This window comes from Ceratosolen solmsi, unplaced genomic scaffold, assembly GCF_000503995.2.
Source record: "Ceratosolen solmsi marchali unplaced genomic scaffold, CerSol_1.0 scaffold6, whole genome shotgun sequence".
Classification (NCBI taxonomy): Eukaryota; Metazoa; Arthropoda; class Insecta; order Hymenoptera; family Agaonidae; genus Ceratosolen; species Ceratosolen solmsi.
In genome coordinates, this window is record NW_011948414.1 from 2,200,410 (window position 1) to 2,221,035 (window position 20,626).

At 27.4% G+C, this 20,626-nt stretch overlaps 1 protein-coding gene across 4 annotated transcripts; it reads left to right on the plus strand.

The window, feature by feature from the left end:
- Positions 1-358: 358 nt before the first annotated feature.
- LOC105367800 (uncharacterized) lies at positions 359-10,955 on the plus strand. Of its 4 annotated transcripts, none has more exons than XM_011506595.1 (7): positions 359-448; positions 3,645-3,834; positions 4,703-4,945; positions 6,690-6,776; positions 8,446-8,577; positions 9,275-9,426; positions 10,262-10,955. In XM_011506595.1, the coding sequence occupies exons 2-7, from the start codon at positions 3,652-3,654 to the stop codon at positions 10,386-10,388; spliced, it is 924 nt and encodes a 307-aa protein (XP_011504897.1). In that variant the 5' UTR covers positions 359-448; positions 3,645-3,651; the 3' UTR covers positions 10,389-10,955. The 4 variants fall into 4 exon arrangements, with proteins under 4 accessions (XP_011504897.1, XP_011504896.1, XP_011504898.1 ...); XM_011506594.1 differs by lacking the exon at positions 359-448 and adding an exon at positions 2,247-2,543; XM_011506596.1 differs by lacking the exons at positions 359-448; positions 6,690-6,776 and adding an exon at positions 2,253-2,543 and having other exon boundaries at positions 8,443-8,577.
- Positions 10,956-20,626: the final 9,671 nt, after the last annotated feature.

A 20,626-nucleotide genomic window follows, 5' to 3' on the forward strand; every position in this document is an offset into this window, starting at 1 on the left:
ATGTTTTTGAATACTGAAACCAGTTTAGTAAGTCTGAATAATTTGTATAGACTGGTAAAGAATAATTAAATAAATTATATAATAATTATAATTAAATAAATAAATAAATTATAAATGACAACAAGATTTCCAACCGTTAAATGATTGTAAAGCGCTTGGAAAATTTGCAGGTGTATCGATATCGGATACAGAATCGGATGAAAAATAGGTATTCATCTTTTCACTGTCATTGCGCGGAGCAACAGAATTCCTTCAATGGGGCCCAAGTAGCAATGGTGTGGGCTTTATTGGTCGAACGGTTTTGTCCCCACCATGGCTTACGGGGCCGCATGAGGCACACAGGCTATAAGAAGACCCGCACGGAAATATTATCTTTCAGAACCGGAGTGTTGTCGCACAGATAGAGTTCATATTTACATAGCTGGACTTTTAATTAAGAAAGCAAAAAGTGAGTTTTAACACACGCTAGTTTAACATTAAGTTTGGTAAAGGTCGAGTGCGCGGGAATTGCGATTGATTGTGACGTTTCATTTTAATGTACTTGTTACATAGAATTGCGGTAGCTTCGACGCAATTTTTCACTATGGACCGCAAATTTTTTTTATGTTATTTGTGGAATTTATGAGCGAAAGATTTTAGTTTCTAATTAACATGGAATATCATGTTAATTTTCAAAGTCAGCAGGTGATGTGCTTTGAATGTAAAAGTTCTAGATGGGTAAATTGCAATAAATAATAAGTAATATATTAGGGTTATTCAGATTAAACTTTTTTAATTAAAAATAATGATTGTATTTATAATTGAAAGGTATGAATAAGAATGAAAAATTCTAATTAAAACATTGAATTGTTGTAATTGAGAAAATAATATACATATTGTTATAATGGTTATTTTAATATTATTTATATACAAATAAATAATGCATTTATATTATATTTTTCAAAATTTTTGCAAATTTTTTTTTGCAATTACTCTAAAAGCAATATAATTACGTCAATTTTAATGCAATTAAAAAATATTAAGTAAAATATCTTTGAAACTAATTATAAATAACAATATTAATTTAGAAATATTTTATAAAAAAGGTTATTCAAATAATTTTTCGTTACACATAATAGTTTATAATAAATGAAATGAGTAACGATAAGAAAATCGAAAGCATACCTTTTAGAATATATAATTAGCAATGAAATAATCCACATTACTGATAATTAATCATTAATTGTTAAAAACAGCTCATTATCATTCTGTAATTGATAAATACACTCAATTATAAAATATTCTTTTCATGGTTAATGTTAAGTATAATTGTATATTTGCATGTTATATTTTATTAAAATAATTCATCGATTGTCAATACAATTAAATTGCTATTTGTTGTGTTAATTTAGATTTAGGTTATGACAAAATTATATCTCTTATCTTCCTATCATTAAATAATAAAAAAAGCTTATATTATTCATTTGCTTGTGAAAATACAAAAAGCTTGCCACAATCATTTCAGTAATTATCAGAATAAATTTGAATATTCCTATAGTGACTAGAAGTACTAATATTGAATGAAATGCAAATTCCAAGCGTTCATGCTTTTCATCGTTTTCATTTCTTAAGTCATTATATTTCATAAGTTAAATAAACCACATTTTTCATATATTATGCAGTAAACTTTTTTCGGTTTTTTTTTTTATTATTTTTTTAATTTTATGTAACGTAGGAGGGTAAATGTCCGAGCACCACGTTAGTAAATCTGACTTGAATGGAGTATAAGTGCTAGAGAAACCACTTACATTCATCACACACCCATAGGACGTGATTTCTTTAAGTTCCAGCATGAGCTTGTACACAGCAACCCTCTAGGCAGTAAGCCAGAGACAGAGACAGAGAGATAGATAGATAGATAGACAGACAGATAGATAGATAGATAGATAGATAGTTAGGGAGAGACAGAGGGGTGAAAGAAAGGAACGGAGTGGAAGGGCGGGAGGGAGGGAGGGAGGCAGCGAGAGAGAGAGAGAGAGAGAGAGAGAGAGAGAGAGAGACAGAGGGGCGAGAGAAAGGAAGGGAGAGGGAGGGGGGGAGAGTGAAATCCTTGTCGTCAACTCGGCAGTAGGTCGCGACCGCCTTTTCGGAATAACGGTGCCTCTCGGCGTTCGGGTCAAGAAACCCGCTCGACTCGGATGTGGACTAACGAGGTCGCCTCCTACCGACGTCAGGACGCCGGAGCGCGACCCACTTTCATGGTCAAGGTTATTTATCAAGCGTCCACTCGTCCGATCGACGAGTGGGTTGCCGTCATCCAACTGGAACTCCAACCACGTCTGGGTCAATACGGCCGATCGCGTTTATTTAATTGCTAAGGAAATGGTTTGCGCTGTTTATACGAGAATTTGTTGAGCAATCATTCCAGTGATGATGCAGTATTTTACAATAACTTACGGATAATTTTCAATTCATTGACCTACTTTCATGGTCAAGGTATCTTTCAATTCTTCCAGTCTGAAAATTCTTGCTTCATCTGGCGGTATAATAGAAGAAAATTATCGGTAATGATTGTCCACGTCTTTCTATCAAAACTATTATGAACATATGATTCCTACATTATTAATATATAGAATTAACGATGAATATATTTTATTTCTATTTTTATTAAAAAAAAAATACAAATCTTATTGGAAATTTACAGTTAAAATGGACTGTCGACTATATGTCAATAAAAATATCTAAGATTTGACTAATTAATAGCTTCAAAGGTCGTGCGTTAAGTTTTCTGATGTCGATCTAACGGTTCAAGTTGACGTCATGGTTTTCAAACGAGCCAAAGCAATTTCGACGCGAAAAAAGTACGCGCCTGTACACCATGGCAATGCGTAACACTTTCGACCCCAGCATTCGATCTAGTTACGAACAAAAGGAGAAAGAATGGCAGCGAAATTTCATATGCGTCAGGGAAAGTCGTATCGCGAAGGAGACATTTTAAATGCATTATGAGTCACGCAAGGTTCTGAACAACAGGGAATAATCTGGGCGTATGAGAAAGCGACAGGTTTCTTGTATTTATCGAAACCGAGGCTTTTTTGTTTTAACAAATCTTATTTTTATTTACAAGATAATTTTTTATGTCTGCAGTACTCTTTATCCGACCTATAATAGCCGATTATTCATTTCGAGCTTCTTATTTTTATTTTCATATCGAGTAAACGACTCACATCGCTTTTATAATCAGTTAAATAATAAATTTCTTTTATACATATATATATATATATATATATATATATGAATTTATTTAAATAAATTGCTTATCATTGTACTACTTCAATTTCATAATACTTTTTATAAATTGATTGAGCACTTGAGAATATTTTACGATATAAGTTATTGTAATTAATTTAATGCCAGTTCATTTTGCTAATAAAACTTAAATTCGGATTACAATTAAATTAATTTTTATTAATTTCTTTAATTATTCAAACTTCATATAAAATCTGCTAATTATAATGATATCGATATTTGGCCAAATCATTTTTCAATGTAAATAATCTAATATAGTAAAGCCAGTAAAATTATTAATTTTTCATGGGACATAATACAGTCAAAATAAATCGTCAAAATGATATTAAATCTGAAGATGCTTAAAAACTTTTTAGCACAAACATGCAGAGCAAACAATACCTATCATTATGCTTGGTCGCATTGGTGTTGGGACAAGCATTTGCATTGCCCCAACAACCGCTTCATCAGCAAATCGAAGAGGCAAGAAAGTTCGCAGAGAAGCCGAACGCCATGAAGAAAGTTGCTTTAGATGACATCGAGGACATTAGTACCAACTCGATTCAGGTAAGTAATAAAGTAGCCAAAAAATTCCGTTCCACGAAGTATGAAATCGCAGTACCCAAAGGATTTGCGATGATTTAAGTATTCGTATGCGAATTAATGATGAGGTATAGCGAAAGTTGTTCTCATATGATGGTCAAAATGTGAAATTCTTGCATTAATTGTTTATATAAAAAAAAAAAGTGAAAATTATTTCTTCAGTCTTTGGCTTTCTTAAAGAGAAAGTTTTCTGACAAAATGAAAACGAGTTTTTGAGATTTATTATCGTAAATACGACAAAACTTGTAAAGAATATTTGAATCTTCTTAATTCTAGATTATTCACCGTGAAAACAATATATGCCCTAATATTATAAGCATTTGAAGTAATAATAATGTATTAATAATTAAGTCGAACTTTGATTTTGGAAAGAATTTACAATGCAGTTACCATATATATATATATATATATATATATATATAAGCTAAGAAAATTTTTATAAAATAAATTTTATCTGATTAATTTCTATTCTGATTCTTATCTGAATCATTTACATAAGTTTATTAATAATTTGTATAATCTTTTGCCGTAAATAACAACCTGAATTACGTGTTTTTCATTGCTGACCGTTGGATTCATACGAAAACAATGTATTACAAATAAAAAGCATGTTTCGAACATTGACAATTCATTCGCAAATAGTAAAATATTCTCACGGTTATTTATTAAATGAACGTTTTCATCCGCAGCCATTATATTCTAGTAAATTCTTTGTTTTTACGTCAAAGACGGAACCGTTTTAATGTTTGTGCAATAAATTGCTTTCGATCGTGAGAAAAGGTAAGCGCGATGTAGCGAATTCCGACTCAACGTATCCCTTGGGCAATCGCAGGAAGGCGGCGGTACGGGCTTCTCCTGGTCGAACATGTTGGGGATGTTGATGCAGATGTTGCTGGGTCAGACCTCTGGCATCGCCAGCCCCAGTAAGAATGAGATCGACGAGGGCGTGCCAGCTAGCCCTTGGGCCAACCTCCTCTCCGTCGGACTACGCGTACTCACGGCGATCCTGGGCGGACCTCAGCAACAGGTCGACGGTATCGACAAAGTCGATAACCAGAGCAGCAGTCCCATGCAGGTACAAATGCTTCCGCGATTCCGCCATTCTTGGAATCCGTTAGTTATAGCTCATACCTAATTAGTGCTCTGTAGCTTGTGCATTTGTAGTATGCGCGTAGATGCAGCTCCTTGTAAATTTGGTGGTATTTATATTTCTGGAAATATCCAGCTTACCTTATCACAACCAGCCGTGAAATTCTTTCTTTCTTTTTTTTTTTTTTTTTTTGCCAATGGGTGCGGCATTCCGCGTAGTAACTATTAGCCTGGTATTGAGTGAAAAGTATTTGTTAGAGTCTACTTTCTTTTTTATGCGGTAACTGTTATCCACTTAAATCAAAAGTAAAATCTGCCTATATGATCTCAATCTGTTGTTACATCAATAAAACTACGATATCGTTGGTGTGATACATCGATTTACCATATTTAAATTTTCCATTAAATTTTGTTCATACTTCCATATTATATGGAAATTTATTAAAAAAAAAAAAAAAACAAGTCTTTGAGAGTAATATATAAGCTTGGATAAGAGTTTAATTTAACATTTCTAGTTAATTACAACAACAGAATTGTAACCATATTTTTTTGAGAAAACTCCTGGCAAGTAGACTAATTTTTTATACGGACCTGGAAATATATTAAATATTTCACATAGTGTATATATTGTTTTATATTGTATTAATTAAGCATTTTATCTTTATAATTTTTTCTAATAAAATATCCATAGCCTTTTATTATAAATAAATCAAAACAGCGCATTAAGTAATGATTAAAGAATTCAAAAGTATCCTTTATACTTAAATATTACTTTTACTAGTATAGTCTATGAGTTTATACAACAAATTAAAACAATATTTACAAAAATTTTTAATTTTAAATATAAGAGTAGAAATTTCGGTAATTAACAATGAATATTGTAAATATTTGTATGAGATTTTGTACCAATTTATATTTATATTGATACTTATTATTTCTATTTTAAACATTTAAATTTGGTTATTGAATTTGATAATACAATATATTGTTAAATATATTTTTAAAAAATTTTGTAAATTACATTATTATTTCTTTATGGCACATTGCAACGTATTGTTAGCACAAGTCATACTTTACTTAAAAATACAATAAAGGATATCAGCCATATTAGATCAAATATATTACTAATTTAAATTTAGTTTTTTTTTTTTTTTTTTATTTAATCTTACACGTGCTGCTAACAGATTTTGCACGGTAATGGGTTCTATAATATAATATAATGCTACATTTTATAGTTTAAAAGTATCGGTTACCTTTTACAGATAAAAGCCATTGGATATGAAATATATAACTTTACTTTTATAAATTTAGATTTATACAATAAATTTATAATACTTTGATCCTTCCTTACAGCTACACAAATATTATGAATTACTTTAACATGCACATTATTTAGCTACGTAACGTAATTTATTTATATGGTAATATTAAAAAAAAAAAAAAAACTTAATCAAATAATCAATGATGATATATTATTTACTACCAAGTCTACTAAATGCCAATTATTACAATACAGTAATTCTCAAGTATAATATAAGTAACATACATACAAAAAATTCTTTACATAAACTAGCAACATAATCGAAATGATTGTCGATTTAAACTTATACATAACGCAGCTCTTACTTGCAGGAAGCATAAGAATAAACGTTTTGTGAACTTGTACATATTATGTATCTTCTGTAAATACATTAATGCATTAGAATGGATGTAATTTCCGCACACATTAGGGAATTTTGACAGCGGTGCTGGGTGCGTTTCTGGGACAGGGCAGGAATCCGGATCAGGTGGCTGTGATAGCCGGACAGGCGAGTGAGGTCAGTAGTCGTGTACACACGCCCTCACGCCCATGCCCACGCACACGTACACGTACACGCACACCAACACGCGCAGACAAAAACACAGAGGACATATACCTACATATCTATGATTAAACTTATATGTATACTTGTAAGCGGTGTAGACGCAGGTCACGCTTTTGTAAGATAAATGCCTCTAGTTTTTTCTCATGTTTTTTTTTTTAAGTAAGGGATTAAAGGAGGAAGGATATTGAAAATTGTTCTTATTGTTATTATTATTATTATTTCTTCTTCTTATTATTATTATTATTATACTATTGTTTTATAGTATTACCGTAGTAAGGCGTAAGTTTTTAGAAAAACTAAAATAATAATAAATTTAACACGTTGAAGTAACAATGTCTTATTACTGCTATATATTGTTTGTGTTGTATTAATCCGATTTTTAAAATTATCAGTATATATTACAAAATTATGCACATGGATTATCTTCAACATTAAAAATATCTTACATATTAATTAATTTTATGAAATATAAAAATTCAAAAATATATTTGAAAATTAATAATCAAAATTTTTTATTTCTAGTAGACATATATTTTGAACATCCTTCTTTTCTATATTTAATATGTTAATAATAAGTTGTTTTCTTTGTTGTAAAATAGTATTTATTTATATTGTGTGCGACTTTATGAGACCCATATGACATTTCGATATTATTTAACTTTTTAATGATATTTGACGCCGTTTTATTTCACTAATGAAATACTTTGGAGATGAAATTACAGAATGACTAGGATTGAATACTTTAAAAATTTAGTCAATGTATGTGTTAAAACTTTCATATGAAAGTACAAATTAATTTCGTCTAATTTTCCAAATCTTTATTAAACGGAATAGGAATTTATTTTTAACTATTCAATATATTCAACATTTACATTTTACGAATTGTTTATCATTATATTACAAAATCTTGACCAAAATCTTCATCAAAATTGACAAAGACTTGCACATACAGACACACTTTACTAAAAATACAGAAAAATTCCTAAATACTACTAGAAGAGAATTTTTTCGTAAATAGTATCTAGAAATTTATAAGAGCATAACTGACATAAAAGACGCTTTATTAGTATTTTACGAATAGTCATTTAAGGTAATAATACATTCTTTTTAAATAAATACAAATGACTTCTTATTATTAAAACATTTTTTTTCTCTACGATATTTTATTAAATAAAAAATATTCAAATATAGTATATGTTATAATGGTACTTTTGAATATTATATTATGGATTAATATAAAATTTTTTTTATTTATAATGTTTATTATCGATTAATTTTGATTAACTGATTGAACTGGTAATATTAGTAAGTAAAGTCATGTAATTAATTTCTCATAATAATGAGATTTAAGAGATATTTAGTACGTCATGAAAATATTTTAGAGCTCAAAAACTGTTAACTATAATACGAATGTAAAAGTAATGTTTTATGTCTTATGGTGTTCTAAACGTTAATCAATAAAATTATGTAAATATAATCGCAACAACTTTATGACAAAATTCTCTCCAAGTGGATTACAAATTATCGATAAAGTGAAATAGAATTAGAAAATTTGACAATTTTGAATTAATATTTACACATAAGATATTGTTCCTAAGTGTCATTATATTGCCCTAAGCAGTTCATCAATATCGTCATCAATCTTCTGGACGCCTTGAAGACGTCCTTCTCACATCGTTCCTTCCAGGCTCGCTCACTCGGAAGAAAGGACACGGTTTCTGAAGCCGCAGTAGCCTCTATTTCTATGCTCAAGGTAATTAATTATTGACTTGCTTTTCCTGCCCTATCAATAAATCTATATTATCGGTATTACATCTATAATCTATCTATCTGTATCTTGTATATAAATATTTATAATCGATATATTTGTATTACATAATCAGTAGTCAATATTGTATCACTTGATTTCAGTTTCGTAAACTTGCATATTCTCTGTTTGACTTATTGACTTATTAGCTTATAGATCTGTAACGTTTCCTTTCGTTTTATAATGAGAAACATTAATTAATAAGCATAATGATTTACCTCATATTTCAAGTAAATCATTCCAAGATAATCGAATATTAATATTTATTTTCTGGCATAGAATTATTTATATCGAAAGCAGAATAATAAATAATGATTTATAAGACTCCTGTATTCTTTAAAGTTCTTGAAAGAGATGAAATTTTGGATAAGCTTCTAGTCAAAAGAGGCATAAGCGTTCTTATCAACCAATTTGTTTCCGAGACGTTATGACCCTCGTATAAATTCCTTATTTAATCGATATCATAATATTCCAATATATTCGGTTTGCAAAGTGTGATGTGAACATAAGATGATCGAATTGAACGGTCCTATGGATCTGCTCTACGTTGCAGCGAACTGTATGATAATATTAAAAAATGCGATAAGCTTTATGATGAATAGTTACCGAGTAAGGCAATAATAGCGAGTGATCGATTTTCTAGGGATACGTCAGATCGATGAAATCCTTTAGTAACGTTGGCCGCGCGGAAGAAGAGGGACAGAGAGGATGTGCCGAGAGAGCGCTTTGCGAAGCCAGTGCAGAGTGCGCCGCTGACTCCCAGGGGACCACTTCCATTTTCTGCCAACTTGGATCGTGAGTATTTGTATTTTAAGCACGTGTCTGCTATAAGCGAGTTTAATCCAAGAAGCTGGGGAAAGGAGAAAGATTTGCAACGGCGTTCTCGACCCCAAAAGCAGGAATAACGTTAATGTCAGCGAAACTGTCGTGCACATTTAAGGATACATCTACTGATATACAGGATTTTTTTTTCATGCAAAGATAATTGGAAACGTATATATATATATATATATATATATATATATATATATATATATACTTACATACATCTATTCGCATATTTCTGCATTTAACAGAGATTAATTGATACGACATTAACGATACATTTGATTATAGATTAAAAATTATTACTATAATTAGTTTATTAATAATTTGAATCGTTTCACAATTATCTTAAACAAAAAAAAATAAGATAGGTATATAGAATTTCGTTTTGTTCACGAAGAAATTTATCTTTTCAGATATCGTATTATTAATTAGAAATTTTGAGATCTGAATTTGAAATTAATGTACTTAAATAATTTTAGTTTGCAGAACATTATAATTGTACTTCAATTAAATTAATTTTTTAAGATCAATATTTCTTTACAGTATTTTCATGCTTTGAAAATTCATTCTTATACGACGTTAATTTTATTAAATATATTTAAAGAAAATTATAAATAAAAACATTATTGAGCCTGCGAAAGATACAGTTTTCATCAATTAATTATTTCTCACTTAGTATTAATAATCAGTTCTTAAAAAATCATCTCATGATTATTGCCATTTTTCTAAACAAGTATATCTCCACGGCAAAAGAGTTTAAGAGTTTACGTTGCTGACGTTAACTGGAAATTGCACATTTCAGGTACGCGACAAGTTATCTTCTCCAGCGGCAAAGCGGCGTCGGTTTCGAAGCTTTATACGAGGCGGGAAGACGCGGACGTTCCGGAGAGGATTGCAGGACACTTTTTCTCGATTGTAACGCCGTCTGAGTTGCAATAGTGACATGAAGCGCTCTCATGCGCACCAACAAGCACCCACATACAAATCTCGACGTGACGCGATATTAAACTAAATAGACCATGTAAATGATCATATTATCATTATCATTGACATCGCTTATATATTAAGATATATAATTGTAGTTATAAATGACACGAGAAAAAATAGAGAACCGGGCTAGATATTTTTCGGGGCAATTATCGACTGATGCTAATGGGGCTTTATGAGGTTTTTTTTTTGCGAGCGTACGACTTTGTGAAGGAAAGTGATCAAATGGCGTCACGCGGTTCTATGAAAATCTTATAAAAATTTAGTTTTCATTGTAAGAGTTTTTCTACATAAAACAATGGCAGACGTATAATAGAGGTTCGACATTTTTTCGTGTACATCCTCACAAATATTGATATGGATGTTTTTAGACGAGACGACTTAAGACACTGCAATTGAAATTTAGAAGAGAAAAAATAATTTGCGATAACTCAAAGGACGAAATATGTAATCGTTATGCCGAAATTGCGAAGGTATAGTTCAGGAAAATAGAAAGTGCAAAGCTGAAAGGAAAATGAGAACAAATATATAATGTAGAAGCATTTTCCTTAGAAGTAGACTGAAGGAGACTTGGGATATAGATGAACTTAATGGTCGTCTTTATGTTCAGCTATTTGCTCAAGATACTGAATAAAAAAGAGAAACACGATAATAAAAACTAATTTATTTAATTATTTATTTAACGAGCGTAGAAATTTATTAAGCTTGGGCCTTTAACTGCCTGTACAATTATACCTTTTAACATGCGTAATTAGCATATTGTCTTTATCTTACACTTCATCGTATTATTATTTGAAAGAGATTAAAAAAATTCATTTATTCTCTTTTTCATCGATATGATATGCCGGTAGTTGCATATACTGATAGTCTAAGAAATCATTACTTTCCATAAATCAGATAATTTTTTGTGTCGATCGGGAGGAGATTAGCTTCGAGCAGTTGGAATCGATTCGGTAATAATCGTTTAGCGGGTCCTATCGCCATTAAATTATTTTGTATTACAAAAATGATTTCATTCTCAAAATTATGATAATTTAGGAATTAAAATATATTAATTTTAAATAATATATATTTTATAATATTGGCGGTTGAATTTTTTTTAAAAAGCGTTTGGGCGTGGACAATGGCCCTCCCGTATTTCAACAGAGTTAATATCTCAGGACTATTCATTATGTTTTTTTTTTTTTTTTTGTTGTACTCGTATCGCATTTTCTTAGTCCATTGATACTTATTATTTTTATCACGATCATTCTTTATTTCGTTATGTATATAGGCGTAATATGTAAATGCATTACGCAAGCTGGAGTTGAGCAATGATGTTATAATTTAGCTTACAATTATCATATAATGTATAATTTTTGTATGTATGTGTTGAGATATGATTCTACTTTTAACAAGTATAACAATAAAAAATTCTTATTAAAATGTATGCCTTTTTTATTCGACATTACTTTTACTAAATGATGGCGTTATGCAACATTTAATTGTAACGATTAATACTTTATATTTGTCGGTTCTATGGTTGATATTAACATTCTTATATATTATTGCATTATAAATTTAACGATATATATAAACATTTATTTCTGAGTTTTATTTTAACTTAATAAGAACAATTGTAATAAGAGTTTAATGTGTAATTTCAAGAATTTTATTTTTTAAATCTCCATAGTTTTTAATCCTTTGATGCGAATTTAAAATTACTTGGTGACATAAATGAAGGTGGATATTTTGATTGACCTAAAAAGAATTCGAACTCTTCGCCAAAAGTGTAGACAAAGAATTTAAAGAGATCAATTATCGCTAGAGGTATAGGGTGAGATTTAGCTCCCAATATAAATTGGTATTGAAAATTTCCGATAACCGCGCTTCATTATTTTATTAATTATTTCATCTGCTTTCACATATCTCACCTGCCAAGTTTCTTACATATATAAAAATTCTTTTTCCATTAATCTAGGTTTAAATTGATATTTTCCACTGATGCACAATATAATTAAATATAATTAAAATGAATAATTTATAGAGTAACTTATTTAATTATAGAAAATTAAATAAGATGTCTATTAAGATTCTATCTATTCTTTAGGAACAAAATTACCGTAATTTTTTCAAAGATCAACTAACCTTAAATTACATACTTAACTAAGCTTAAAGCACTTGGGATGAGTTGTATACGTTATTTTTATCTATTATTTTCATATTAGTGTCTTACACTGTCAAATCACCTTTTAGATATCAAAACATTTCCATAATTTTCATAATTTTGTCTCAGAAGTGAGCAAGGAGCAATTACCTCGTAGTCAAAGCGAATTGTCGAGGTTTAAATTGACCGAGAATCCGGTTGACGCCAATTGTTCACGGATCGTAGCGATTTAAAAATAGAACAAAAAGTGCGCAAATACAGTTATGTGTATATATGATGAATTTAATTGTCACTGCATACGATAATTATGGGATGAAGACGAAATTCGAGGAGCGGAAAACTTCATGCTTGTTGGTTTCAAAGAACAAGAGAGTCGAGCTATTGAGTCTGTTGCAACTGCTCGAGCTGAGAACTTAGAAATTTTAACGTGACGCGACTTTGTTAAAACTTCTATTATTAGAGTTACGCAAATTTAGGATTCAGGATTTTGCAATGACGTTCAAAGAGTTGCTGAATTTCGGAAGATATCAGGAGACACAGGCAACACCTCCGTTGGACCAATACTATAATGATTTTAACAGTCATGATCGCGGATGGCACGGGTAAATTACTATAATAAATATTATTATAATTTATTGACGTCTTATAGTTTTACATAAATATAATAATGACATATTATGCGAATACAGTTGATGTAGAAATAATTAATTCAATTAACTTTATAATCTAATGATATATCAATCACTTATCATAAACTTAAAATGTAGAAATACTTTTCTACAGAAGTATTTTTTCTCAAATAACTCATTCAAAGTTATTATTTAATAGAATGTAGAAAGTTGATAATTTTCTATTTAGGTCCAAAAGTAAAGGTCATAGTGGAGGTAGTGGAGCTGCTATTAGTGCATTAACCCTCTTAGCATTTTTATTTCTTTTAAATGTAATGCAGGTACGTGTATAGATTATAATTATAGAATCAAAATATTTTGTTTTAAAATTATTTTATAATTATTTTTACATGTATATTAATTCTTATTTTTTTTTTTTAATTTAAAAGTTGAATTATTGGCTGGATGTTTAAATAAATTTTCATAAAAATTCATAAGTTATATTTTGAATTATTATTATATTAAAAAATTACATGAAAAACAATTAACATACTTCTTAAGATTCAATACTTTTAGTTTGTTTCAATAATGTTTACCATTTTTATTTATAGAGCAAGTATTATTTATAGTGTATGTAATATTATTTAATTTCACATTATAGAACGTATGAGAGTGAAAAAATTTATTAATATATTCTTTAATCAATAGCAATCTTTACAAGATAATAATAATTCTACTGCTACAACGACAGCTACGACAATATTTTTGCGGAACATTGAGCCGCCGATATCGTTAGCATCAAGAGCTGATGAAAATAAAAATATCGAAGAGGATGTTACGGAAAATCCGAATCGGAATAAACCGGAAGAAAAAATATCATATATTAAGATAAAAAATCCGTAAATGAATTAAAATTACCAACTCGATAATTTATATAACGTAACATTTTTATAAAAGTAATTTATAAATAATATGTAAGTATTTAATAAATATTGAAAATATTTAAAATTTTAATTTTCCTATTAAAAATATAAAATATCTTAAATTATTTTAATAAATGTAATTGTTGAGTATATATCTTAAGTTATCTTAAGTAGTAACTATAAATAATTTATATATTTCATTAATTTATTTCATATATTATATGTAAAAATTAAATATGTGGGCAATTAAATTTAATAGACAAATGTAAAACACATAAACATTTTATTTTTTGAACATGAGGTTGTTGAACGACTCGCATAATGTATTAGCATTCGAAAATGTATATTTTTCTCTCGCAAATACTTTTTATGTACATAACATTAGAAACACTTAAATATTCTTCTTTTTATGTCTCCTAGTATCTTATGCATCTCGAAAATAACCATAAATGTTTATGTATTGCTAGGGAGAATCAGGTATTGTTTCGCATGTCTTTTGACTATGACAGATATTTATTGTTCAAATTTTTTTTTTCATTAATTTTTTTCTATGATTTTATATATCTTTATTTCTTTTTCGGTGAAATACATACTTCTTTATACCTAGTCTGTATTTATATTTATTCAAGAGCGTAAGTAAATCAGATATTTTCATAACATTAAAATGTTTGGAAATTAAAAAATATTTATGCATGCCATTTACTTTAAAATATACAATTATTTCAACTTTAATTAAAAAATAAAATGTATATTTACGTTACAATTACTTCAATTGTGAATAAATTTCTATGCACAAGTTATTTTTTATATTATAGTTATAATTTTTAAAAGTTTTTAAATCAAATATTAATAAAATAATTTTTATTAAAAAAATACAATTATTTTTCGTATTTAAGTGATAAATTACTAAATTTCTAAATAAATTTAGAATAGCAAATTAAAAAAACGCGTTTTTTATTTAAAGTGTACTCAATATTCTCTATCTCAAGTTCACGATTTTTTCTTTTTAATATTTATTTTCCATTCACCAAAGAAATATACATGTGATATTCTTTAATTCTTCAAGAATGTACTATATGTATTTAAATTTTTTAATTTGTTGCTAGAAAAGGGTTAGAAAAGTCGTCAATAAAATACAATAACAATGTTTTAATAATTTTTTTACGAATCGAATTTCGGCGCAAATTTGTCGCTCACTTTTTAATCATCTCCTTGGCATATGAGATGACATATATCGGGACATAAAAATTAAAAATTAATCTACATGTATTTATTTAAAACATTTTATTTATTTTTTGCATAATGTTGAAATATCATTTAACAATTTTATAATAAACCAATTAAAGAAGACATAAAGAACATTTCTTAATCTTGACTGATGTCTTTCATTGTTTTCCAATTATTCATGGTTAGATAGATTTTTAATTTTTTTCCACCTTTGGTAAAAAGTAGTGACGACGAAATTTCTCCTAAATTTTAATATAATTCAATTTCTTTTTTTCAATTTATATTTCTTTTGTTTTTTGTAAGCAAAATTCACTCTTCTATACTTAACTGTTGCACGCACTATTTACATATTTTGTTTTTAATTGTCAATCGTTCGAGCAACCTGGAGAGACTTTGTTAATTCATTTTAATTATCAGATTACTAATACAAGTCATTAATTTTATAAATTATCATGTATCCTTTTTAAGCGTAAATATCTTTAATACATAACAAACTCCTTTCAATAAATTCTTTTTTATAAATATCATTTTAATAATTCTATTATTTCCATTTTTATTTTAATACAAGTAATTCAAAAATTAGATTGAGTTTTCCATTAGAAAAATATTTATTATTTAACAAAATTATTCTCGAAAGCTGTTTCTACAAATATTATCTTATTTTAATGTTTATATTAATATTATAGTAATTTGTATTTCAAATTATTACAGTTGTTTTTCATTATTATTTAACAAAGTCTCTCATTACAGAAATAGTGCTAGTATGTACTATTACATTTGTTAACAAAGTTGAAATCATCGGCACATACAAGAAGTACTTCGCATTAGAAATAGAATAAGTTTATTTCAATTACATTATCCTTTTACTTGTAACAAATTGATGACTATTAACTAATTTTTTCATTTCATTTTGATCAGTTTTTACGTGATTTTAGTTCACAATTTTGAAATTCATGAACAATGCAATTGCTGTTATTATGAAAAATATTTTGGATTAATAGGTTTTTATTAATATAAATATTAAAAGTATATAAAATAAAAAGTATATATTTTACACATATAATAGTTTATTCTAAAATGTAAATGTGGAACTACAAATAAAATATGTGTCATTTAAGAAATTTTTCTATGTGCCAAATTAGGCATTAATTCATATTTTATTACTTGTTTTTGTAAAAATTATTGTTTATTGTACATATATTATTCGTTCACCAATAAAAACTTACAAAGTTGTACATTATTAAATTTGAACTAATTATATCTTTATTTAATATTGTGGAGAAAATAATTACAGTTCTTTGAAAATTTTTTTTTTTTTTTTTTTAAACGAAAACATTAATTTAATTCTTATCGTTGACTAAATAGTCTATCAATCATAAATAATAATTACGAAGCAAAAGTATTTTGTTACAATACTCGAGTAATATTTTATTAGTAATTTACTCTTTCTATATATATGTATATGATATTTATGTTACTAATTAAAAACATTTTTAAGATTTTACATATTTTTGAAATAATACGAATAGTTTTGTTTCAAGAATATTTCAATTCGCTGTTAATTAATTATTCTTTTAATCATTCGTATTAATAATTGGTATTTTAAAAAATAGTTGACTACATCTATCATTGAAAACTTTAAATCTATGTACAGTATGAGTAAAATAGTAAAAACTATAGTTTTGGTAAATATGGACGCTGCAGTAACAATATTATATCCTGCACAAAAACAATTTTTTCTCCCTATTAATATACCATTCAAAAATTTTGTTCTATTAGATCGAATAATTTATTTAAAATTATTATCGATTTAAGAATAGTGAATTATTGATAAACTAAAATCTAACATATTGGATCAAATGAAATAAGTACAATTAAATTAATATTTTAGTTTATAATTTGTACCATTTAAAAAGTTTAATATTGCTTCATAAACAAATAAGATTCTATTCAATTTATTTCGCAATAGGTTGCTCAGTCGGTAATTTATCGACATTGTTGTTTATTACTATATGTGAATAGCGATTACAGAGTTGATGCTAATACGTCAATTCCTATACGCGTTCGTTCGACAGCTATTCGTTAATAAGGGATTTGCGGACTTATAACATTTTATTACACACGTTTAATGACTTTGTTTAGTACTTTGTTTGAACACAGTATAGTTTGTCGTTGGCGCCTCTGCGAGTACTCGAGTCTCAAAAGAGGTGAAAATGCGGTTTCCATAAATTTATATTAGTTTTTTTTTTTATTGCGTTAGTTTCTTTCACTCTGATATGAAAGGTGTTAAATGTCAAAGAATAAATAATATGCTGAATATAATAGGATTTAACCATAGATAATAAGCTAAAAAAATGCCGTTGAGTATATTCTCAAAGTATAAAGTTTGATTCGTGGGTTTTCTGTTCAGTGCCTTAGTATTTTAAGAATGTTCTTTTTTTTTATGAACGAAAATAAATTTGAACGCATTAATTGTAAGTTTTTATAAAAGCTCATTTGGCCGTTTAAAATTATTGTACATGTAACAATAACAAAAGATTGATAGAAAAACAGTTTTTTTTATTGTAGTCTTTTTTATATTTATATTAGTATTACTACTTTGTGCTTCTTTTATAACAAATTTTATAATAATACAGATGTAAATAATGATCTTAAAATAATGAATGATTTTTCAGTTTTACTCAACAGTACTTTTTCATCAGATTATGAATTCCAACAATTCGTTTCTTATATGCATAATTAAACAATTTTTCTTTTATAAAGATATTATTGAAAATAGTGTAATTTTCTTTCTTATCTTTTACGTGAATCATGTTACTTAATTACATAGTTTAGCGATATATCCTTAAAGGCAAATCGTTAAAATCGATTAAGAAACGATCAACTACTACCAATAATTTATCTATGTATATAATTTATGGATAATTACGTAATCATTGCTCTCAATAATTAACTCTTATTTTATTACAAAATCATTATCTTAATTTTTAAAACATTTCAATTAAAATTTAATTGTATGTCAATATGCAAAAAATAGTATAGTTAAATCAATATTAATAAACTAATATTAAGTATCAATAATTATTCGGACATACAAATTAAATTAACCGACTATTAATGCTAAATATTTTTCATTTAATAACGAACTTTTGATTAGTTTTCACAGAAATTTTTTTCCTTACATAAATGGAAGAAACTCATCAAGCATTACGATATCTTATTTTCTTCTCAATATTTATGGTATAATTGTATTTACAAAACGACAAAGAATATAAATGATCGATGGGGGTGCAAGACATATGATGGAGCAGAAGATTTAATAAGCACAAGATACAATAATGTCTATATACTATTTTTACTCTTATGTGTTTGTGTTTGTGTGTGTGTGTGTGTGCGTGTGTTTGTGTGTGTGTGTGTTTGTGTGTGTGTGCGTGCGCGCGTTTGATAAAAGCCAAAAATCAGTCGACATTTAAGTTTAAAGTATAATAGTAATAATTCATTTATGTATATTATATCGTATAATAATGGAGGAGTCTTTAATAGAAATAAAGTAGCTGAATACAATATTTTCACATTTTTTATTATCATTATTATATTTAAAATACCTATCATCAGTGACGTGCGGTAAAATTTTAGATAAATTCGATGTCATATATATCAATATCATTTTAATGCTGCATTTATCTAAATTTTTGTTTTTTAATACTTATCGAAGAGGCTCGAAATGAAATTATTTCCTTTAAAAATAATAATTACTTTCTAATTTACTTTAAGTTCGTTATTAACGAATAATTTAATAAAAGTCATATCCAAAATGAAGATTAAGAGATTTATTTTCAAACATATAAAAGTTTCATCTTTATTGTATCAATAAATACTGGACTTTTAAATTATTATCATTACTTTAGCCTACTTTTCTCTTTACGCAACATATTAAATTTCAAAATCTTTATATCGTTATGGCAAAATTTAACAATTTTTAACAACCAAGTCTCGAAATTTCACTGTATCCCACTCTATTTATAAAACGAGGTTATGGATAATATTAAATTAGTTACATTTTTATGTATTGGCTTCGAGTTAATCTCGAATACTTGTTTTATTCTTAAATTTGACGATTTTATGGGAAAAAAGGGATATTAAAATTGATAAAATATTAAGTCCTATAAAAGCCAAATTTTATAGAATTTTATTTTAAGCATTAACACATTAATACCGATGAAAAATAATTGCATCGTGAAAAAGTACATTAGCTTATAAAAAAATATTCTCGAAAAATTGTTAGAAATTTTCTCTAACTTACATTTGTTTATGTAGGAATTGAATTGTAAAATTCGTAAATTCAAGAAACTCTTATCATAATATTATTAAAAAGTTAATTATTTTCTACACACACCATTAACAATTTATTCTTTGCTATTTATTTTTATACCATTTAGATAATTCGATTGAAATTTTAATGCAAATAAGTAGTAGAGAATTGTAAAATGTTAATATATGTAAAAAATTTGAATTTTTATCTAAAATTTATATTATAAATTTTAAATATCTATCAAAAAAAGAAAAAAAATTTTTTAGTAAAATTTTTGCAATTTAAATCTTAAAATCTCATATTATTAGTAATATTGTCAATTGCAATAGATTATTTTATATCCGTTAATAAATTATTTTATGAAAACAAGACGCCTTTTTCACATTATAATTTGCAAAATAGTCGTGACGTTTAGAATCAAGCTGAAAAAATATTTATGTGTTTCATTGTATTCTGTATACAAATTATATCACATTTCTTTATTCATTAGTCTTCAATTAACAAACCAGCTTCAATAATTTTGATGGCCTTTAAACTTTTACAAAAGTATTCATATCTTTTAAAAATCAGTTTTTGAATGAAGAAACGAAATAAGTTTCTCGAATATACGAATTTAGTATTTTGCAGCGACTGCAAAATTAATCGATAATTCAGTGTACAAACGCTCTTAATATTTGTCATTGTTATTGTTTTTGTCCTTAGTTGTGGGAAAATGACATATCAGTCAATCACAGTAATCGCAACGAGATTGCCAATAAGATTGAAATGAGAAGCTGCATGACAAATAAAAAAAATGGTCTATGAAGGAATATATAAAAAATTGTTTTCAATGATTAAGACATACAGACAAAATTAAAAGATGAATCTTTTTGCTATTAGCCTACAGGACATACTAATTATAAGTTAAATTATTGCATTACAAAATTACTTCAGGTCAATATTATATTCATATCTATAAGGGCCT